Here is a 22,655-nt window from a genome sequence, read left to right on the forward strand (position 1 = left end):
TACAGACGTCTTTTTTGTACAATTTGTGAAAAATACAATTTTTTTTTCTTCTAAATGTTATGTTTATTATTTGTTACATTATGGAGTCTAAATGTGTACATTAAAAAGTCACACATAAAACCAAATAAGGTAACTAAACATGGCCTAGTTATCAGTTATGGTTGCCTGGTTGGTTTTGATGATACAAAAATTGCTAACCATATAGGATTTACCTTTATATGTAGTATTATGGCAAAAGTAGTGTGGGATGAAAGAGGAAATATGTGTGAGAGAGTAGTGGGGACCATGAGAGAGAGAAATGATAAATTATTTGAGTGGGGTTTAAAGTAAGAGAGAGAAATATTAAAGTATAGTATAAAGTTACTATATACTCGTATAAAAGTGATGCAAATAAAAAAAGTAAGAGAGTATTTTATAAGAAAAAGAAATTAGAAGCTGAACTGAAGTATTGAACTGAACTGAAAATAAACATACCAGATTAAGCCTTATTTTTCAATTGTTAACTCATAAGACTGTACATTTGTTTATAAGACTGTACTTGTGTTCTCTTCTGTCTTCTCACTTTCCTCCACCTCTGAGTCTCTGACTCCAGTTACATAACTGGTACACTATTACTTCTGTGAATTGTCCCATAAAACATCAGATCAAACCCTTTTTTTTTTTTTTTTTTTTTTTTTTTTTTTTTAAATAAAATCGAATTGATTGAACCGAATTACAAAAATCGATGGCAGCAGAAATTGAAATTTCTCCATCCAACTCCCAAGGCTCTTCAACTCATCCTCCTAATCATAATCATAATCATAATCAAAATCCTTCTCTCTCTCCTTCCTCCACTTTACCTTCTTTTCCCCAGGTCACTCTCTTTTTCTCTCCTTTTTTATACCCATTTTCCCTCTTTTTAATTTAACAATTTTTTTTTTTTGAAATTTTGTCAGAAGGATAAAGAAGATTCTACGGCAGTCATGAATACCGGTGCTACTGCTCCACCTCAGGATAACTCCAACATTACCCACAGCCACCAGTTAATTTCTCTCTCTCTCTCTTTTTTTATTTTTTATTTTTATTGAATTGTTAAGTTTATTTGGAGGTAATGGGTCGGAAAAAGGGTTTTAATAGAATTATATATTCAATTGTTTAATTGATACCTTCATTGTTATTTGTGTTTGATTAAATTCACGAATTAATTTTTTGAGATCGATAGCATTGTTGTTCCATTGATGAATTCAATCGTTTGTGATTGATTTGTTGAGATTGATATCTTCCATTGATCAATTTGCTGCTTAAGTGTTGCTGAGTTTTTCGTATAGGGGTTTATTTTTGGTTAGGAAGAGGCTGGGCTGTTTGTATGTGAACTGAGAAAAATTAAATGGGCTGCCTATGTTGTATGCTCGCTCGTGAGACCATAAGGTCCACAACTGTGGACTAGGTCCACGCAAGATTTTTTTTGGTGTTTTATACGAGTAGGGATGTCAAAAAGTAACTCGACTCGAATAACTTGATTGAAATTTCAATTTGTATGGACATAATAAAGTTAGTATGATTTAAATTTGAAATATTTATCAAAAATTAAAATTGAAATAGATTCGACCGGACCCAATCTCACCAAATTTGACCCATTTACCCGAATTGATAACTCTCGTTACGAAAAATTCTCAATCTTAAATACTACGTAGCTTTAGTCTTTTTGACTCTAATAATGTCGGTTGATATTAAATTGTATTTTTCGTATCATCATGGTGTTGGTAAGATTAGTTAAGTAGCAAGATGATTTTTTTTTTTTTTTTTTTTTGAAGTAAGATATTTCTTTTTCTTCATTAGTACTAACAAAAGCAAACTTAAAATCCAAATTTTGTTGGTATGAATAGAGTTCTTTGTTGGTATTAAGATGATACATACAACTTAATATCAATTGTTAACTGTCATTATAACTCAAGCTATTAAGAGGCTCAAAATTTCTCGTGCTATTATTGGAATTGCTCGAAATCACTAAAAAAAAAAAAAGAGAGAGAGAGTATAAAAAGCATACTTTTATGCTACTGAGTTATGCTGCGGGATATTTATTTATGACTCTACATGACTAACCAGCTGATTGATACAATACGACCCGAGCATTGGTTTAGAGTTTTCACAGCTCTACTGATAGATTTCCTTGGGTACGATATGCAACTTTTAAAGATACGTTTTGCTATTTGAGGAACTGAGCATTCTTGCGAAATTTCAATTTCTGTTTTCGTAGTTGCATTTATATTTGTTGTAAGGTTGTGCCACCTAAATGAGGGTGTAGTATTTACCAAATTACAAGTAAAAGGTGAGGTTATCGTGTGAAATGCTATTGAGATATGCATAAATTCAGATTGATTCGTCATCTCATGTATTGAGTCTAAACTCTAAAGGGTGAAGGAGAAAATACAGTGATTGCTTAAGCTGAAGTTAGGCAATAAAATTGCGTAGTGCAGCAACCTCTATGTTATACTGTTATCAGGTTTTTGGTAGGCATAATACTTATAGCATTGATTAACTCGAGTCTGTCAATGTCTGGGGTGATTGACAGGTGCTTCACTGCTGATGAAATCGCAAAGTATAATAAGTATGAAGCAGATTATGCTAGTTACCTGAGGGCGAAATACTTCTCTGACAAGGATGTCTACGGAGGTAAATTGCTATGCTGACTCTTTCATACATGTTCCTGTAAGCTTAAGTCCTTTTTTTTCTGGGATGCTTAGCCTATATTAGGAATACCAAATGAATCAGAAATTGAATTTGATTTTTTTGTACTTGTGCTATCTAGCAAATCCTTTGAAACCACCATTCCAAGCCTAACCGAGAGGTAAGATCTGATTTGGACTTACCTTGTGTTACATGCTTCCAAATGCTATTAAGCAATGGGTCTTCGTTAACGAGTGCTAAACCAAATTAGACAATGCTACATATTTCACACTTAACTCCCTAATTGCTTCATCTGCCACCCGATTTTCCACTCTGTAGTCCTCTTTACATTCACATTTGAGTTTTTAATGTGTGTGCCTTAGTTTACTTGTCGCTTCTCCACTTCCTTTCCCATCGCAAGCTTATCTTAGTTGGCATCTTTGTATTCGCTACCATAATATCACCCATAAGGGTGCCACTCCATTTTTCTTTTGGAAGGTGTAAATTCTGTCTCGAACTTTACCTTTCTAACTTATTTTAGATCACATTGCATTTAGGTTCATCTTGTTTCTAGATATTCTAGCTTTGCATGCTTCTTTTTTTTTTTTTTTGGATAGAAATTCTAGTGTAGAGACTTTTTACCCCACCCATCAATCAGAAGAGAAGAAGTCAATTATAGTGTCTGCTTCCCTATGCAGTGGCAACAAGCCAACAACAATAGCTGCCTCGAGTCACATAAAGCTTATACAGGAGATTTCATGTCATGGTGTTATGGTGTTGGCACCATGATCTTCATGAACATCATCATGAAAGGAGTTTAGTTTTCTTTAGAGTACAGTAAAGTATCCAAATCTTCATGCTCCCACTTCTTTTGTGTGTGCCAATTTGCCATTCATTTGTATAGGTTCAAGCCAATATATTAGTTAGCAGTAAAGATTATACGATACTCCGTAAAAAGTAGTGGCATTCATATGGTATGGAAAAGTTTGAACAGGGGATTTAGAATTTTAGCTTCCAAATTTTCAATGAAGTGGCTTGTAAAATAGGCTTTTGTGTGAGTTTTTTCTATAAATGTTGTTATTCGGCATTCTTTTGACATTGATATAGCATTGTGTTGTTATTAACTTATTATTTGCACGGAGAAGCACTGTGATTCAATTGGCATCAATCATGAGGTGCATACACTTGGAATGTTCAAATGTTCTTATAGCTCTCTGGGTGCTTAAAGTTGGAATCTAATAGTGAAGGTCCTATTTGTTGCTTTGGATAAGAAAGTCTATATCTCATTCTTTGAATTTGACCTAAGGAGTATTATAGATTATTTGAGACAATCTAGTATTACTTGATTACATTTATACACGACTAAGTGGAAAGGATCTAATTGTTGAAAAACAAGACATCCTGGGACCGCAGACACATCTTCTATTCTGTATTGCACAATTGTTTGGTTTTTGTTATCAGTACAGTACATTTTCTATGTATGACGATGCTGAGGATTAGTAAAGCAGATAAGTATTAACACAATTAACTTATTAATTATATATACTATCTGTGGATTTGTGTGTACAGGTGACATATATGACCTTACAGTCAAAGTTGGCAATGAAACCATAAAAGCTAGCAGGTGCACACAAAGCTTACTCTTTTGAATTTACAACATTCAAAGTTGAAGTTCAATACAGATGACATAGTTTTGTTATGGCTTTTCATGATGCAGGTCGTCTCCTACTCGATCATTTGCAGAACCTGCGCAGAGTGTTGTAGACCCTGGCCATGTTTTGGCTTCTGAAGTAGAACTACCCGCTCCAGGGGCTGAACCGTCTCCAAACATTGCAAATGGCAGCATAACTCCAGTTAAGAAGAGTAGCTGATGATGTTTGTTTTAACTTTTTAGCAAATCTACAGCATTTGAATTTGAGAAATGCTGAAAAAATAATCATAATATGGTAAATAGTGCATAAAACTTTGCTTCTTTTTTTTCTTTTTAAAAAAAAAATTTAGTAAAAAGGTTAAGAAGTCATTGTTATATGCACTATTCACATATAATTGTTATTTTTATACAATCCCTCAATTTGGATTAATTTTATATGTATTCATGTATAAACGTTTAGGGTGACTGACCAATTAAAAAAATTTAGGGAAAAAATTGAGTCGGTAATTGACAAGACCTATTATGGTTGAACTTTTTTGTCTTTATGAAGTGGAGATAGGCCAAAATAGTAAGTTGTAGAAGAACATCTACAAAAGGAAGTAAGTACTACTCTAAGATGCTAGCCTATGTATCACCATATGATAGGAATAGCTCGATAGTAAAACTTATCTTATACGGGGAACTTTTTGGAACTTACCTTCAAGTTACCAACTTACCATATTAGAACTTATTATAAATAGGTAAAATAGGTGAAATTAAGACACCTATAAGGTGGTTTTATGAGGTCGATCTTGTTTAAAAAGAAATATTTGTGTAAAATCATCTTACCATCATAAGACCGCTTTTGTAAGTCATAGGCTCATAGCAAACATATGATCCTATCCTGGTTTAATTTGTCTTTACCCTATATCCAACCTACCTACTAGGTGGTCTTACAATGACAAGACATTCTTAATAAAAATTTGTACTACCTCCATTTCATATTATTTGCAACGATTAGACATTTCTCCTCTCTACTTAATGTCAAAATCGTTGCAAATAATATGAAAAGAAGGTAGTATAAGCAATGTTTTAATATTTTTAAATAAGTGGGGTAGGTGTGGGAACCCCCACTTTTGATGGCAAGGTGATCTTATTTTAAAAATCTTCCTCTTTAGTCTTCTCTAATCGCTTCATCTCTAAAAGCAAACGAGGCGACGCGAACTAAAAAAAGTGCATTATGAATTGGAATGAATTGGAAAGTTCTTACTAGTGCCATGAATGACAAGAAAGTCATGAAGAAACCTACACAAGTATTTTGGAACCAAGAGATAACTAGGGTAGGTGTTAAACAAGACGAGCCAAGCGAAGCCAACATTTTCTTCGTGTTCACTAAATTACAAGCTCGATATATGAATATTACTGAGGAGGTTGCTTGGCATGGCACGTGGGTCGGACACTACATGGGCTCTTTTTTTAAATGATCAACACATGCCTAACACAACATGATTTTTCCTTAGTTATTCCCGCTTGAGCACGAAGCACGCCGAAACGTGTCAACCTACACGGGTTGACATGACCAATCTTTAAGTATACTAACGTGGATTTGTTGGGAAATATGGAAATGGCAACTAATCTATTGCAATTCCTCATTGGATTTTGATAACGAACACCTCTAAGGCATTAGAAAGTTTTTAAAATATTTTCTAAAGTGGTATTAATTTAGGAATATATGTCAAAATTACGCGTTGATCGGTGTAATTAATGCTCATATAATTTAATATTCTACTTTAAGTTATCTTATCCAACGTCCTCAAGGTGTTCGTTAACTTTTTCCTTCCTCATTATTCTCTTAATCTACTTCATTCTGAGGAAAAAATAATTAAAGGTTTTGTGTTTAACCAAAAAAAAAATAATAAAGAATATATATAATAATAGTATAATACTATATGAAAATTAATTTACTTCACACATACTCTTCCTTTTAAACTCTTCATTTAATTTTTCCATATACAGCCTAAATAGCTGATCTTTTTTGCAATTCCAAGCTCCAATTCTTTCAAAAATAGATGCTGACAGCTACTTGTTGCTTAAACAACCAGCTACCATCTACTCATAACAATTGCCAATAAAAAAACCTAATTATTTGCACTTTTAGTCTCCATACCAAAAATATTTCGCAACCAAAAAGGAAAACTTAGGGCTTGTCTGGCATTGTTTTTTGTTTTCAGTTTTCTATTTTTTTTAAAACCAAAAACAGGAAACAAGAAAAAGGAGTTTCCACTTTTCTGTTAGTTTTCCAAATTATTATGATTTTGATAAGTTTGATTAATTTTTGATTCATTATATGATTTTGAAAAACAAAAAACCAAAAAAAAGAATACTACAACGAAACCAAACAAACCCTTATTTTTTTGTTGCAAGTAATTTTTGTTTGTGGGATGGATTTAAGAGTTAGGGAAATTAAGGATCATATTCATTAGTTGCTACAAAAGTGTGGAGAAAGCTCTCATTTTAAAACTTTCTCCTTTTATGATCCTTAATTGCATAAATATTCTTTCTCCAAGGATAATGGCATAAATAAGTTTATGATCCTTAATTCCATTTTAAATGAACTCAATTGCAAACATGAGAAAGAATAAATGAGCTTTCTCTAAAAATAACAAAATCATTGTTTCTATGAGCTTTCACAATCCAATTATGCGCTTATGAGCTTAGTCTTTCAATGTAATATGTGCTTTCATAGAGAAGTTATGAGTTTTCATAATGAGCTTTTCTCCAAGGAAATTGCATTTATCTCCAATCATGGATGGATCAAAGGATTGAAAGCTCCTTCATAATCCAAGAGTATCATCATTAGTTCATATTTATGATGCTCGTGGATTATGCTTTCAATCCACGAATAAGTAGTGAAACTACTTGAAATGTTGAGATTTTATTTTGGGAGCAAAAACTTGGAATACTGAGATTATGTTTGTTTTTATTGTTTGTTTCATTTTTGCTAGGTCATCTCTTCAAATAAGATGAAAAGGACCGATGATATGGGTGATTCAAGTGATTCTCTAGCAAAAGAACATGAAGCAGATGGTGATCATATAGGCTGGACTAACATGGTGAACAACTAACTACTACGTATTATTTGCTCCATTTTTGCATTTGAAAAAAGTAACAAAATCTTGTATTTTATAGTTTGATGACTTTGATCCTTAACTTTCTACTTCTAATTGTAGGAAACATGGTCCACATTGTGCGATTTGGAAACTCTTATCAATCTTGTTGATGATTTATCGGGGGATAAAAAGAAAATTATTGATGAATTGGGTTTTGGATGTTTGCTGAAGTTTAAGTGCAAGAACTTGAGAAAAACGATGTGCAAATGGATCATCGACCACTTTGACCCTGAGTCTCAAATCTTAGAGATTGATGGGAAAACAACAAATCTTAATCCAACACATGTGGAATACCTACTAGGGTTTAAGAATGATGGTTTTGATATCAAAGATGAACAGCTTCAGAAAACTGAACCTTCTGAACCTTTCACCAAGAAATTTCTTAGCCTTTTACACCAGGATACAAGGAGCTTTGCAGCTGAACTCCGGAATATGAAACATGATGATACTGACTTCCAAAAGGTATTTACATTGTTCTTCATGACATCTTTTGCTGCTCAAACTGCAGACAAAAGGCCCAGAAACACTTGGCTACACCTTGTTTTAAGGAATGAAATGATCGGAAGGTGGAATTGGGCAAAGTTCATACTCGACAACACAGTTGCAGCAGTGAAAGAGTTCAAGTCTACCTCAGCTAAAGCATTGGGTGGTTGTCCCCTATTTTTTATGGTAACTCCGGCCTTTTCTCTTACACCTACCAAACTAGAATGTTGTTCTAAAATGTTTTCTGTCTAACTGAGATTTTGTGTGGTAAACGATTCTTCACATTCTTCTCCGGTAATGACATTAAAAAAATGTTCTGTTGGCCATAAATTAATGTGTTTAATGCTTGTGTGTGCATCTGTTGATACATTAGCAATGATCAAATCCTTGTTTGATTTGTCTGTACAGAATCAGTATAACTAAACTGCATTGATATAATCTTAAATTTGCAGGCCATATTTTGTGAATACTCTTCCAAATCTGGTCTAGACGATATTTGGAAGTACAATCTTCCCAGGATTGATGACTGGAATGATAACAACACCGAAAAACTACATGATATAGTTGTCTCCTATCCCCTAGATTACAAGACCCCTGAAGTAAGTGCTTGATGATAGTTACAATACCATTGCATTAATTAATTTGTTGGTAATTGAAGCTAATGTTGTTTTTAAATCTCCTATTTTAAATGATTAATGTAGTTGATGATGAAAATCGAAGCTAAAAAAGCATGTATCATACAAAAGGTCGAGTATATGGAGACACGGTTGTCAGTTTTTGAAAACAAATTATATGCATTTGAAGAAGATACCAATAAGATAAAGAGTAAGTATTGCTAGTATTCATAATTTTTCAAAATTATGTCACATTTTATTTTGGTTCACTCGCAATCTCTTGCCCTCACTTACTGACACGTCTTCTTTCATCTCGTTCTTAGGAGATGCACAAGATCTGAAAGAAGCGTGTGACAGGCAATTCATTTAAACTTGTTTAGGTTCGTGCAAGATCCATTAAATTGTTACATTTTTAAAGACTTCAATTTGTGATTTTCCATTGTTCTTTTCATATATATAAATGAAGGCTGGTGTACTTTTAAGTCGTGTAATTTGCTACTCATTATTCCCTATCAATTGCGAATGAATGATATAGTTATCTTTTTGAACTGATTCATTTCTTAAGCTGCTGTATTAGGAAAGTTCAATTATGAATTTATGAGTTTCTTTTTCTATATGTATGTTCTAAAGATTCACAAAGCAAACTTTCAACGACTTAGGGTCTGTTCACTTAGCTTAATTTAAGTCCAGTTCACTTCAGCTACAATTAGTTCAGTTCAACTCTTAATTTCCTTTACTCATAAAATATTCATTTCAGTTCAATTCAGTAAATGTGAACAGACCCTTAGAAGCCGACTTAGAAGCATATGTCGATTTGCTCTACGAAAGGACAAGTGAAAAAACTCAAAGACTCGAGTAAAATGTCCATTGGAGATCGGATTGGGAGATGTTTATCATGAGACAGTGCAAATTGATGAGTTGTGACTTGTGAACTACCTTGCTGGAGAATATATGAAGCTAGTTTTGTTGAAATATTGTTAGACTGTATTTCATGGATCTGTAGTGCTTCATATTATGATAATGTTGGCTTGTTATATTTACTTTTATGCTTCGAGTGGACCAATTTATGGCCTAAAAATCTAGTAATATTTACTTGTATGCTTCAAGTGGACCAATTTATGGCCTAAAAATCTCGTAAGTAATTTTTTATTTTTTTTTTTGAAGACTAGTAAGTATTTTTTTTAATTAATATGTGAATGCATGTTTGTAAAAATTTACGCCCAAATTTATTAAAAAAAATTAAAAAAATTTAAAAAATGTGTTACCTAACACGCTCACATGCTCTCTGTATTGCTTATTACCTTAAGTAATTACCAAAGTTGTTTCTGGTCAAGACCTTGTGTAAAATAAAGTTTTGTGACCCATTTCACCCATACATGCGTTTTGTAGTAATTTAATTGATAGTGTCTAATACTCTAATTTATATAATTACGAGGACAAAGCAAGAGATACAAAAGAATGAAAAAAGTACTACGTTACATTTACGTTGGAAGATGCCTTTGGACACTTCGCTTAACTGTTAAACATGTTTGGCACTGTGTACTCCATCTCTCTAAGAAACCTCTCTTGTTTGGCGTTGATTTGTAGTCTGTGGCTCTGTGCCTTCCCTTCGTTTTATTTGTTTAGTTTACTTATTTTGTAATGTTCTAACGTAATTTTTATTATTAGTTGGTAAATGTTGCGCATAATATGAAGCGAAGGTAGTAAATTGAAACTAAAAAGTAAAAACCTTATTGATTTTGCTATCTAAATTATCTTTTTAAATTGTCCTGAATTGGTTGTGTGATTAATTTGAATTGTTGGTAATTTGTCAAACAAATAACTAAAATCAAACAACAAATTACTTGTTACAGTATAATTGAGCTTGTTTAGTAATCACTTTGAAGTTACATTAGGTTTGTTAAGGTCTTTCAATAAAAAAAAAAAAAAAAAAAAAAAAAAAAAAAAAAAAAAAAGGTTTGTTAAGGTACTTGATAATGGATGATGCTACCTTAAAGTATTGGTATACAGGAATGTTCAAAAGGCAACAGAGGGTTACTATACCTGAATCCTGAGAAGTGTAGCTCCAGATGAACAGGATTGGTTTTATTTATCCAAAATTAGCCCAGAACTATGGGGGGTACGGGGCATCCATGGAACCCTTTCCCGGCAGGCTTGCCTAATGGTTCATTGGTTTGCACACTTGCAGAATCGTTGCAGTGGCATTTGACAAATGAAATTCTCCTATCCGCTTTTAAATTTGAAGGCCTAAGCCCTTTTGAGGAAATCCAGCCATGGCAACGAATAGGGTAGAAGATGGAACATAGAAAGAAGAGGGACGGGGATGCAGGGGAACAAAGACGAGAAGAAAAGGAACCGAGATTAGGGAACAGAGGAATGACAACACAATCACGCGGGAATTATAAATCTTGGGCTGTGACAAGAAGTTAGCTTGATATATTACGTTCATATTCATACAAGGAAAATGACATGTTTTAAAAGGTAGATGGGCAAAATATTCGCAGGTTGATAGTTTCAAAAACTTTGAACAAGTCCTAGAACTATGAACAAGGAAAATGACACAAATTCAGAAAACTAATCAATGAAAGCATTTTTAAAAATTCCAATATCTTTATTACAAGTAGTATAATTTGTCAGTGAAATGATGACAGTATTGCTCAATGAGACTGTTTCAAAGTCTCGAAGATAAAATTATACACCAAACACTGTAAAATCGAAATTGTATGAATGGGGTTCACACCTCACATATAAACATACAAAATCAAGATACTACAATCTAACGACAAAGAATCCTTCAACAAAACATATACAAATTAAATCGAATTTCAGCTATGGATACCCAAAACATATCAGTCTTTCAGGAAAATCTTCTATCTACATTGTGCAGAACCTATAATATTGAGTTCTTTCTGACCTTGTTTAGAGAACTTACAAGACACGAGCTGCTCTCCGGACCCTCCTCTGCTCGTAATCAGGGTCATCCGTAGGCAATTCATACCGACATAAAGGGCAAGTGTTTCGAATCCCAAGCCAAGGGAGGATGCAATCACCATGATACCGATGTGAACAAGGCAACTGCTTTCCCTCCTCCCCAACCTCAATCTGATCCTTACAAACAGCACAAAGCGCTTTCTCATTCAGCACATCCTCTTTAGTTGTGATCACCGAGGGGAGCTTCTCAACAACAGCCTTTGAAGCAGGGGGGCGACTCAAGTAAGCGTTCTCACTCTCAGGAAACTGCCCGAACATCATCTCATACTCCGCAGCAAGAAAGTTATTATCATGATCATCAAAGTAAGCGTCACTATCATTTCCAATCATCTCAGAATTCCTCCCAATATGGTTAGCATTGAGCAACACCTCCCATTCCGAATTCCTCAACCCTCTCCCTCTTTCTCTTTCTCCAACCCCGTCTTCCTCAGGCCCCGAATAGGCCCAAACCGATATAGACCCGGACCCTTCTTCTTCAGCATCAGCAGCAACACTCAAGATTTCCCTCTCATCAACTCTATCATCCACCTCTTCCCACTCGAAATCGACAGCAACCCCACCTTGATCAACCTCCTCCAAATTGAGTGAATCCCAACATAGTGGTATACTTTCATCATCATTCACATCATCAACCTCATAATCTTCTTCTTCTGAATGCACATGAACCCTCCACACACCATTCCCCTCCTCTTCGGAATCGGAATCGACACCAACCATCATTAATCCACCAATTCTGGCCAAACCACTCGGAATCTCACCTTCATCATCATTATCATTACCATTCTCATTCTCAAAATCATTCCAATTCACAGTACTAGTCCCAGTCTCTCTCCTAGCAATATAAAACTCATCCCCACATTCAGAAACAACAAACCCACCACAATTACAATCATCCCCATCATCATCTTCTAACCCTAACCCTAACCCTAATCGCAATTCCAAATCCAAAGCATCAACACCCACATCATAATTGTCCTCAATAATTCCAAAATTCAAATCATTTACAACATCAGAAACACAATCATCACACCCCACAATATGAGATTGCTCAACTTGTTCATGTAACAAATCAATTACAAAATTTACCTGATTTTTCCTATCTACCATGATACCCTCAACAACACCCGATTGTCCGACACTCCGATTGGAAGAACTGGGTGCGAAGAAATCGTCTCTTTCATGGCTGCCGCCGTGTCCGCGAGGAGAGAAGGAATAGGGGAAGGAATCAAGGGTGGAGAATTCTTCAAAGAAAACGTCGTGTTCAACGAACAAATCGTGGTCATCTTCAGGGAAATGGAGGAAAGAAACTTCCGCCATTGAAGAAGGAATTGAGATCTCTGAAAGAAGGAAAAGGAGAGAGAAGAGAGTAATTCTGTAATTGTGTAAGAGAGTTACGAAAAATGGAAAAAGGATGAGTTTTGAAGGAGGGGGTGTTTGGCAGGTTCCCCGGATCTTTCTTGCTTTGGAGTATGCCAGCATTTTGACTTTTAATTCTAGCCTCCCTTTTTATTATTTATTTTTTTAATTTTAAAAAAAAAATATTATTTGCTTCATTTCAAATTAAAGATATGGAAAATACTTGGTTGCTTTACAAAATATATGGAATCATAATCTAATCATATAACTAATATATAAAGCTAAACTTTTAGCCAGGCGACGAGGCAACGACACTTGACGTTCCAACTTTTCGCTAAGTGTCGTGCCACGTAGGATAGAGTTATATAGAATTCAATTTGTAGGATAAAAAAGTTAGTTTAGAATTTTATTTTCAATCAAATTTGAATAGAATTTTAGGATAAAATTGTTAATTTAGAGTTTTATTTTTGATAAAATACCAATATTTTCATATACACAAATTGAATTATAATTTTATTCAAAAAATAATTAGATTATAACTCTCATAGATTATCATAAATATATTTTTTGTATCATAATATTTTTCTGGAGCGAAGGAATTAGTTCAAAATGTACCACATCAATTGTTTATAATATATTCTAATCAATTAAAATAATATACTTCTAGTAGATCTGTCAATCAGGTCGGGTCACCAGTCATTTCAGACAGGGTCATTATTTCAGGTTATAGGTCAAAAATTTGACATACAGATTAAAAATATATCTTAAAATTCAATAAACAACCCGAGCATCGCACGGGCACAAAACTAGTATATATATATATAAGGGATTTTTTCCCGAGTTTTTAGAGAGCCACATAGGATTTATTTTTCTTAGCGCGCCATATAGGATTATGAATTTAAGTTGTAGCCAATTAAATAAGATATTATTAATTTATTTTACAATTAAATAATTCAAATGCCACGTTAGCAAAATTGACGAATGAAATTTTAAAGTTTAAACTAATTAAATACAAAATATTATCTTTTGAGATTAGAAATTTTATCTAATATTTTAAAGCTAATATAATAACAAAAATCACATAAATATGAAAAATATTTTTTAAAAAAATACTAACAAACCGTGCATCGCACGGGATTCATCTAGTTTAATGTATTTTTAAGGATTTGTGTGGTTAAAATTTTACATTTTTTTTTATCCATTTTGTATTAATCGCAACACTAGGGTGTTCACAATAAAATATTTGTGAAACTAGTGGGAGAGAGAAATTATAAATTAATGGTGGGTCCTTCCCAAATATAGAAGTATTGCAAATATGAAACAGATATAAAAGGAAAGTGTTGTGATAAATACGAAACAAAGACACTAGATATTAAGTTCCCGTTCATTTTTCCTTTTTTTGTAAAACTGAAAATAAATTAAATTTACAAATTGTTTTACTTAAATGAAATTATTTTTTACTGAACTAAAATTTTGTTTATATAATATTATATTTTTAAAGATGTAGTGAAACTAGACTTAAATTAACTTTATTAAAATAATAGTAAGAATTAAAATTGTGGTACAACATTTTCTTGAGATTGCTCTCTTCACTAATTAAATTTCAACTTACTTTAGGAATGAGGGCTTGTTCAGTTCAGTTCAGCTTAATTTCAGTTCAGTTCAGTTCAGTTTTTTTTAGTTCAGCTCTGTTCATTTTAGTTCAGCTCCTAATTTCCTTCTCTCATAAATATTCATTTCAGCTCTATTCAGTTCAGTTCAGCTCCAATCAGTTCAACTCAATTCTGAAAATGTGAACAGGCCTTAACTCTATTAAAGAGTTGATAGGTTTAGATAAGTTCTCATCAAAGAAAAAAAAGTCGATGAAAAATAATAGAGAACCAAATCTAATTTTAAATTAAAATAAAATGAAATTTGTGTCTTTTTTTTAAGGAAAAATTAAACAAGTTTATATTGACAAGAAATAAGTTAATATTACTCTGTAAATGAATAGTAAGTAATCAAAGCATCCTTAAAAAAAAAAAAAAAAAAAAAAAAAAAAAACTAAAATCAAGAGCAAATATTTCAACAACAATATTTTAGACTAATTAAGCCTTCATATCCTCAATTATGTCATCCTACATTGCAAGTTGAATATCCATTTTAAAAGAAAACCTTCATATCCTCAATTATGTCTTCCTAGTACCTACATTGCAAATTGAATATCCATTTATGTTCTATTATCTTTAAGTATTACCTATGTTAATGACTTCATGGTAAATATAAAGGCATAGAGCATAATAACGTTATGATTCTCTTTTCTCTATTGGTTCAAAACTTGTAATAATATGCTATGCTTACTTTGATCATCCAAAAGGAGATCTTAGGTGGCCTTCTAAAGACTAGCCTCTACTTTATTATACCCATAAATGTGTGAAGGGGGGCTCATGAATTGGCCACTAATATGCTTGAGCCTTGAAGGTACATGTAGATCTAAATCAATTAAGGTTGGGTTGTCAAATTTTTTCAGACAACTACCTTGACAAATTATTGAGCCTTATGATGATTGATAAAAATCATTAAACAGGCATAACTCAACTAATTTCAGCTGTTCCATCGCTCTCATGAGAGAGACTCTGCAACTGAGTTACTGAGATCAATGTGAAATTTGCATTATCATATTCTATTAAACTCGAAAAAGGATCACAAATCAAGCAATAAGAGTTGAATTTATGTACATTATACAATATCCCTAAGCAAAAGTTCAGAGCAGCTATGTCCTAGCTGACTGTCTTCATCTTCTTGATCGAATCAAACAGTGAGGATTTCTCTTGAATGCTTGATGACTTTGCAAATGGGTTTTTCGGTCGTACATCAGAGTCATTTCCTGATTTGGCAAATGGATTAGAGGCACCAGACAATCTTACTTTCTTTGTTGCCTCTTCAGCATTTTCTTGCTTTTTTAAACTATCAACATCCTTGGTAATGTTTGTAGCTTTCTGTACAGTAGTTAGACCATCTGACTTCTTCTGTTCCATCATGAAACTGCTTCCTTCCTGGATCTTTGCTTTCTTAGGGAATACAGGAGCTGTAAATTTAGGTGTGGGTGAGGGAGTGATGGGCTCTGATGGCTCGCTTATTGAGTTTGAATGCAAGCTACTACTCAAGGTGTTATTTCTGCTAATGAACTTTTCAGTTAAATTTTTTGGAGTAATGTTTGTCTTATCAATGGTGTCTGTTCTAGTAGAGGCATCAGCATGGGAGTTAGTATGAGATAGCGCCGCATTTTTGGTTGTATCATTCAGCAATCGCTCCTGAGATAAGCAAGACAGTTCAAATTTATGTTAGTGATTTAGATCTATGTCCAAGAAAAGAAAAAAGAAAAAAAAAATTGTTTCCAAAAAAAAACTTAGTACAAATTAGAGAAGAGTGTAAATAGTCACTGCATACCTCCAAGATGCCATTGAACCTTTCTGCTAAGCTCGGAAGCTTTAAAGTTGTAACCAGCTTTATGGCTCCCCTAACTGATTTTTCCATTGACAGGAGCTTCACAAGTTCAGTAGCACGTACTAGCTTATCACCTGAAATTGAGAACAGTGGCAGTTTAATAATGTTGCTTTAAAAGATCCATACATTCAAAGGAGAGGATTTCATCAAGCATCAACTTCAGATCATCATACCGTTGCAGCAAGATGCAATAAGCCTCAAAATGCACCTATCAAGTGCTGCTTCCATATCAAAAGCTTCATCATCAAGAAGTGAGCAATCCATACCAGCAGCTTCTGTTTCTTCGATTGATTTTTGAATCTGAAACAAGCCAAAAAAATAAATTAGAAGTGCCTATAATAATTGCGCTAAAACAAATAGAAAGCTATGTCACGTAACACTAGCAATGCATTGCTTTGGATGACCAATGAAGGAGGAAAAGGCCAAACCTGTAATAATCGTGTGTTCCTGAAGATGAATTCTTTTTCAAGAGCCTCTGCTCCGAGATCAGAAGATGCAAGAGGATATGAAAGATCAAGAAGCGAGAGAACTGGTTTGGATGATACCTAAAAAATGATACAAATTTCCATAAGCTATAGAAAGAGGAACTAGAGTGTCTTGAGTTGTAAGGGATAATTCAGCTTTACCTTAGGATATAAATCAGGAGACTTGCATATAATGCAAAACAACTTCTCAGCACTCAAACCAACCACCCAGTGATTTTCATCTGGCTTCCTAACTTTGCTGGCACTGCCAAATCAGATTACCATTGTTAAAATTTAGGTTATGATGGACAGCGAGAACAAATAATCAAACAAAAGTCTAAAAGATATTAACCTGAATAGAGGAAGCCAATTCCCACCAAATTGATCAGAGTACACTCTCAGCATGCCCTAGACATTTACATATTATGAAATTTAGTAAACCATCACCAAAGAGCAAATCATCACTAGAAAACTCTAGCTTTAGAGGACATACCTTAGAATCATAAGAAGCTAGGTGGCCTTCCTCACTAAATCCAATCCATGTTAAGTTTGAACCAGGTGACAAAGGCAGGCATCCTTTAAGAGGTTGGGTTCCATTGCTAATGTCAAATACTCTGAACTCTAACATCTGAAAATAGCACAAATTTAAGGAATCAGATAGACATTGATTCATGCGGCAAGATGTCACACATGAGTTAATATATCTTGAATAAGATGTTAAAAGAAGTACCAAATCAGCATTATAAATGTTAGGGGTGCCATTTGGTACAGTTGTGATGCTAAGTAATATAGTTTGCAGTATGAATAGATTACCTGATGATTCGAAGGAAGAGGTTGAGAGGAATGAGTGACAACAGCAAGTTTGTCCTTAAAGCCAGCTGCTGTCACAACTGGACCATCAAGGGAGAGAATGTGTCTCTGCAAGAATCATCAAAGCAATAAGTAAGCACATAGCATTACATTTATGCTAAAACTCTAAATCAAGGTAGAACTAATTTAGTTGCATAAATGGAGTATATCTTTTCAGCAGCTTTTAATTTAACCATACACTGACTAACAAAGAGTAGCACACATGTTATGTTACGAAGAGTGACACAAATGTATGTGGCTTTGAGTATTACATTTAAGTCATTTGATGTTGTATCTTCAAACATCCTTTACGCCATGATTTTTTTTGTTATTCCTGATATATATGTAAGTGAATTATGAAATTATTCTTATATGATAAGTTTTATAGACCAACCTGCAAGCCACCCTCAGTGAAGATGCGGAGAAAATTATCACTTGTTGCAGCAGCCACCCACCCAGTACCAAGTGCTACAGCTTTCACTTCTTCATCTTCAAACCGCATAGACCACTAATGCCATCAAGTACAAAGATAAGCATCCAGTAAAACTTCAGAATATTCTTTATAACAAATGTTAGCATATTCTAAATACACAGTTACCAATCATGGCAATCAAAACGAAAGATGAATAAATTTTGTTATTGTTAAAGAGCTAATGGGCTAACCTCACTATTATTTGCCCAGCTGCTAAAAGGACGATACATGAGAGTACTCATATTCTTGTCGCCCTTCCTTGGATTTGCAAGAACACTTCCATTCTCATTTAGAGAAGCCATGGTAAATCCAAAATAATCAGTCATAGCTGGAACTCTTGGACCTTGACTTGTGTCATGAAAATCGATCTGCAAAGAAAGGTACAAGTTTGTGAGTCATACAGCAACGAAGACACCAGAGAAGAAAAACAAAATATAGTTGATTGTTTAACCTCTATATGTGAGTATCCATCATGCTGCATAGTAGTTATGCTTCCAAGCATATTGTAACAGAGAAAGCTTTTGGTTCCTGGCTGCACAGGAGTTGCACCGGGCTGAAATGGCTCTTGTATTTTTGAACCATTTTGAGCAATCATGGATTTTGGCCTCCTATCACCACCATCCAAACGTTCCTCGCAAGCCTTAGCAGGCCTTTTATTTGATTCAAATTTTGAAGATGGATTTAATTCCTCATCAATCTCTTCTTCCAAATTTTCTTCCAACATAGAAGATTTACGCAATCTTTTCCTGGTCTGAGGCACTGATTCCCCAAAATCATCTTCACCCAAATCACTTAGACTGGCAGATGTACTTGGCTCTTGCTCCTCCTCATCAAAAAAGAGGATTCCATTGTTGTTCTTCGACTGTAAGTTGGGAACATCTTCTGTTGGAGATTTCATTGATGAAGGAATTACCGACTCCCAAACACCATATTTTCCCATGACATCAATAACGGCTAATGAATTGCCAGTTGGTTTCCATGCCATATGGCAAATCCTCTCATCAAACTTCTGTCGGTCAATGTCTTGTTTCTTTGCAAAATCCCATATCAGCACTTGGTTATCTAAACCAGATGTAGCCAGATATTTTCCATTAGGTGACCAAGACAAGAAACAAATAGGTTTCACATGATCACCTCTCAACGAAGATACCTTTTCAGCTGTATCTCTATCAAACATTACCACATCATTTTTGAGCCCTGGAACAGCTAGCAATTCACCATCAGGACTCCAGCTAAGTCCATTTGTAATGGACATATCTGAACCTGTATCAGGAGCTACTCCTTTCAGAGTATGCAGCATATTTCCTGATAGAAGTTCCCAAAACATTACCGTCCCCTTTGTATCAAGAGAAGCAAGGTATTCATTATTAGGATCAAAAGCCAAGCTAATGACAGGTCCTTTATGCCCTTTAAGAACTCTCGCAATTGTAGCATCAACAGTGTTGATGAGTTTGATTCCCTCGTCATCACCAGCAGCTGCCAGCAAGCTTCCTGATTTGTTAAAAGCAAGTGTCCGAATAGGCAATGTGAATCTAGTAATATTGTTCTGAAACTCCCCACCTGACATTAGAATAAAACTCAGATTAGAAGTAATTAACTACTACATTTAATTTCTATACAAATGGCTCACATTCTGAATTACGAAGCTTGATGCTTTACATACAGCTTAACTAATTCAATAATAGTGGTACTCAAGCTATTTAAGAGTTAAAAGGCCTGACAAATTAAGCAAACTTGGAAGCAAACACCTGTTACAATTAGACTACACTACAATTGTACATCTTTAGGATCAATTATTCAAGAGACCTATATGGAATATCATAAGGTTTCAGTTTTAGTTTAAATCATGTACTCTTCCACACAAACATTCAAACTAATCATTTACGCCTTTTCAAACTACTATAGCCTTAGTATGTCACAAATTTTAGTTGATTATATACCATGGCGATGGGTTACTTACACGTATGGATGACCATACAGTGAGACAAAAAGCTTGGTTTTACTTTGAACATAATGCAAGTATGCAAAAAATTTGAAACCTCGTAATAATGCAGTCTTGTCCAACTAGTTGAACATCATTGCATTAAACTTCTTCAAAATACATCATTTATTATCATAAACAGAAGAACACTAATTCTTATGCACTTGTCCTGCTTCGTTAAGCAACAGTAAACCTTAACCAATATAAATCAAATCTTAATCAATGTCGATTCGATATATTCAGCCTATATCATCACAAACAGCAGCAATGCGAGAATTGAAACAATGCACTCTATCACATGAATCTAAAATTGCTCACAAATTTGGGAATAGTGTTTGAAACACTAATTAATAACTTATAAAATTATTACATTTTTTATTAAAAATATCAGATCTATGTTACTTAAACCCAACATAGCTAATAATCTTCCTAATCCTTTATTAATCAACCATTCAACCCAAGTCCAAGTTCAAAACATGTTGCAAATCAGCAATAAAAAATTTTTAAAAAAAATTTAAAAAAAAAAAAAAAAAAAAAAAAAGTTAAGTACAAAAATAAAAACAACCCAGATAAATTTGAGCCCAGAAAAAAGTAAATAAAACATACCCAGATGAAAAAACATGCAGAAATGAAGAATTCAAGAATAGAAAGGTAAAGAGGAGAGAGAAAACAAACTTGGGAATTTGTATAATTTGACGGTGCGATCGATAGATCCAGAAGCAAGGCAGGTGGAATTAGGGCTAAGAGCTAAAGCGGTGACGCCGTCTCGATGGTGGCGGAGATTCTTCATCGGATTCGAAAGGAGGAGAGATTCATAGATAGAAATGGATGAATCTGAAGAGGAAGAAGTAACAATGTGGGTAGAATACATGTCCCACAAAACTGAGCAAAATGAAGGTTTGCCATTGTTGTTGGTATTTTTGTGGGATTCTCTGAGCTTAACTGGTTTCACCTTCATCTTGGATTTTCTCTCTCTGAATCTGGTTTTCTGAAGTGGGGATTGATTGAATTGGGGAGTGAAATGGTTAGGGTTTATGGGGTGGATTTTTGGGGATAAAAGGTTGAATTTTGGGGGTGATTTTCGCGGGAAATTTTGGGAGTTTTGGAATTGGTTTCCCGGGGCTTTTTTTTTAATATTTTTGAAATTTTTGGTATTAGGAGAATATTTTTATTCTATAATTGTGAAGTGCCAAAGCCCAAAGCATACTGGACTGTAGGAGCACATATGTTCAATATTATTGTTTATTTTGTCTCTGTTCATTTTTCGCTGGATTTTTGGTAAATTTAAGGTCTGTATTCATACGTTTATTTTCGGCTCAGTTAAGTTCAGCTCCTAATTTTCTTCTCTTATAAATATTCAATTTAGTTCAGTTCATCTCATTTCAGTTGAGTTGAGTTCAGTCTATAAAAACAAGCCCTTAGTGTTCATAAATTATTACCTTGTCTCCTTTGTATTTTGGGTGGATTTGTTATACTTCCTCTGCCCACTATTACGTATAACAAAGTTACAAAGGGGATGTGTGCGAAATCCAATGCAAAATTTCTTAAACATGATTATTGAAAAAGTAAGAAGAGAGTGGATAATAATCCAATATAAAAATAAAATAAATTAAAAAAAGGGTATCACAATTAAACAAAGGAGAAGCACCACCACCACCCACAAGGCTACAAGCTCTTACACGCTGAAATTTTCATCAAACACCCAGGTGTACCATGCTCATGGTACACCTACTTAAAATACAAGAGTTATATAAACACGGAAAGAACATCATGTGCAATTACAAAGTACACGAGTTGAAAAAAAATACGAAGCAAAATTTAACGATTCTCTCCTTGATTTAAGGGATTGTTTTGTTATTTATATTCCTTGATTTATGAAATTGATTTATTATTTACATTCTATATTACTTTTGGTAAATAGAATTTCATTTTTTGTTAAGAAAGAGAAATTGAATTTTTATAGAGAAAGAAGCCATGATAATTTTTGGATTTCGAAGTGATTTAATGTTATTACGGAGTATACTTTATCATTCCCATTAATCTTCTAATTGAAAGGTGTAATTGACGAATTCATTCGTTGTTGAAAGAGAAGGTAATTTTCAATTTTTTTTTATCTATTTTTCTGTTTTGGTAATATTTTCTTAGGTTGAAGATGATGTTCTTCATATTCTGATGAATGTTCTTTTATCATTTTTTATAATGAAATGAAATATGTTTTAGAGTCTAATCAATATGTTTTTTTAAGTCCTAATTATATGTTCTTTATATTACAAACAATGTTCATTTAGGTACATAAATTAAGCATGTTCTTTTTACTAGAATAATATGTACTTATATTTTGAATTTTTGAAATTTAAAAATGAAATTTTGAATTATATTTGGGTGAAAATAATTTTAGATTGAGAACTTCTTGATATCTGATTATTTTGAAATGATTTGACTTTAAAATTTTGGTAAAACTCAATTAGTATTATCTTTTACCTTTTTAAAATTAGATACCATTTATCAAAATT

General features: G+C 33.6%; 4 protein-coding genes across 4 annotated transcripts; 2 read left to right on the forward strand and 2 right to left on the reverse strand.

Annotated features, from left to right (window-relative positions):
- The first annotated feature begins 481 nt into the window (after positions 1–481).
- On the forward strand, positions 482–4,828 carry LOC145587877 (uncharacterized). Its single transcript, XM_081644545.1, has 5 exons — positions 482–853; positions 936–1,021; positions 2,552–2,652; positions 4,216–4,270; positions 4,364–4,828. Exons 1-5 carry the CDS (start codon positions 725–727, stop codon positions 4,515–4,517), a joined length of 525 nt encoding a protein of 174 aa, XP_081500671.1. The 5' UTR covers positions 482–724; the 3' UTR covers positions 4,518–4,828.
- Positions 4,829–5,526: 698 nt separating this feature from the next.
- Positions 5,527–9,000, forward strand: LOC145575727 (uncharacterized). Its single transcript, XM_081633543.1, has 6 exons — positions 5,527–5,706; positions 7,282–7,389; positions 7,507–8,115; positions 8,382–8,528; positions 8,631–8,754; positions 8,867–9,000. The coding sequence occupies exons 1-6, from the start codon at positions 5,527–5,529 to the stop codon at positions 8,911–8,913; spliced, it is 1,215 nt and encodes a 404-aa protein (XP_081489669.1). The 3' UTR covers positions 8,914–9,000.
- A 2,112-nt stretch (positions 9,001–11,112) lies between these two features.
- Positions 11,113–12,996, reverse strand: LOC145587886 (uncharacterized). The gene has a single exon (XM_081644552.1). It carries the CDS (start codon positions 12,849–12,851, stop codon positions 11,472–11,474), a length of 1,380 nt encoding a protein of 459 aa, XP_081500678.1. The 5' UTR covers positions 12,852–12,996; the 3' UTR covers positions 11,113–11,471.
- Positions 12,997–15,520: 2,524 nt separating this feature from the next.
- LOC145587897 (protein ENHANCER OF LHP1 1-like) lies at positions 15,521–21,414 on the reverse strand. The gene is made up of 12 exons (XM_081644560.1): positions 20,818–21,414; positions 18,613–19,721; positions 18,353–18,529; positions 18,084–18,197; positions 17,654–17,758; positions 17,334–17,468; positions 17,193–17,248; positions 17,003–17,105; positions 16,805–16,921; positions 16,550–16,676; positions 16,320–16,450; positions 15,521–16,183 (listed from the first exon to the last, which is right to left on the reverse strand). The coding sequence occupies exons 1-12, from the start codon at positions 21,098–21,100 to the stop codon at positions 15,650–15,652; spliced, it is 2,991 nt and encodes a 996-aa protein (XP_081500686.1). The 5' UTR covers positions 21,101–21,414; the 3' UTR covers positions 15,521–15,649.
- Positions 21,415–22,655: the final 1,241 nt, after the last annotated feature.

This window comes from Chenopodium album, chromosome 2, assembly GCF_948465745.1.
Source record: "Chenopodium album chromosome 2, dcCheAlbu1.1, whole genome shotgun sequence".
Lineage (NCBI taxonomy): Eukaryota > Viridiplantae > Streptophyta > Magnoliopsida > Caryophyllales > Amaranthaceae > Chenopodium > Chenopodium album.

What these genes read in the sequence shown, in the direction of transcription:
- LOC145587877 (XM_081644545.1), top strand. Translation starts at nt 725, where the DNA reads ATGGCAGCAGAAATTGAAATTTCTCCATCCAACTCCCAAGGCTCTTCA. An exon ending in CTTTACCTTCTTTTCCCCAG is followed by an intron (nt 854 to 935) that starts GTCACTCTCTTT and finishes AAATTTTGTCAG; the next exon opens with AAGGATAAAGAAGATTCTAC. An exon ending in TGACAAGGATGTCTACGGAG is followed by an intron (nt 2,653 to 4,215) that starts GTAAATTGCTAT and finishes TTGTGTGTACAG; the next exon opens with GTGACATATATGACCTTACA.
- LOC145575727 (XM_081633543.1), top strand. Translation starts at nt 5,527, where the DNA reads ATGAATTGGAAAGTTCTTACTAGTGCCATGAATGACAAGAAAGTCATG. An exon ending in ATATAGGCTGGACTAACATG is followed by an intron (nt 7,390 to 7,506) that starts GTGAACAACTAA and finishes TTCTAATTGTAG; the next exon opens with GAAACATGGTCCACATTGTG. An exon ending in AGATACCAATAAGATAAAGA is followed by an intron (nt 8,755 to 8,866) that starts GTAAGTATTGCT and finishes TCTCGTTCTTAG; the next exon opens with GAGATGCACAAGATCTGAAA.
- LOC145587886 (XM_081644552.1), bottom strand. Translation starts at nt 12,851, where the DNA reads ATGGCGGAAGTTTCTTTCCTCCATTTCCCTGAAGATGACCACGATTTG.
- LOC145587897 (XM_081644560.1), bottom strand. Translation starts at nt 21,100, where the DNA reads ATGAAGGTGAAACCAGTTAAGCTCAGAGAATCCCACAAAAATACCAAC. An exon ending in CAAATTATACAAATTCCCAA is followed by an intron (nt 19,722 to 20,817) that starts GTTTGTTTTCTC and finishes TTCTAATGTCAG; the next exon opens with GTGGGGAGTTTCAGAACAAT. An exon ending in CTCTTCCTTCGAATCATCAG is followed by an intron (nt 17,469 to 17,653) that starts GTAATCTATTCA and finishes TGCTATTTTCAG; the next exon opens with ATGTTAGAGTTCAGAGTATT.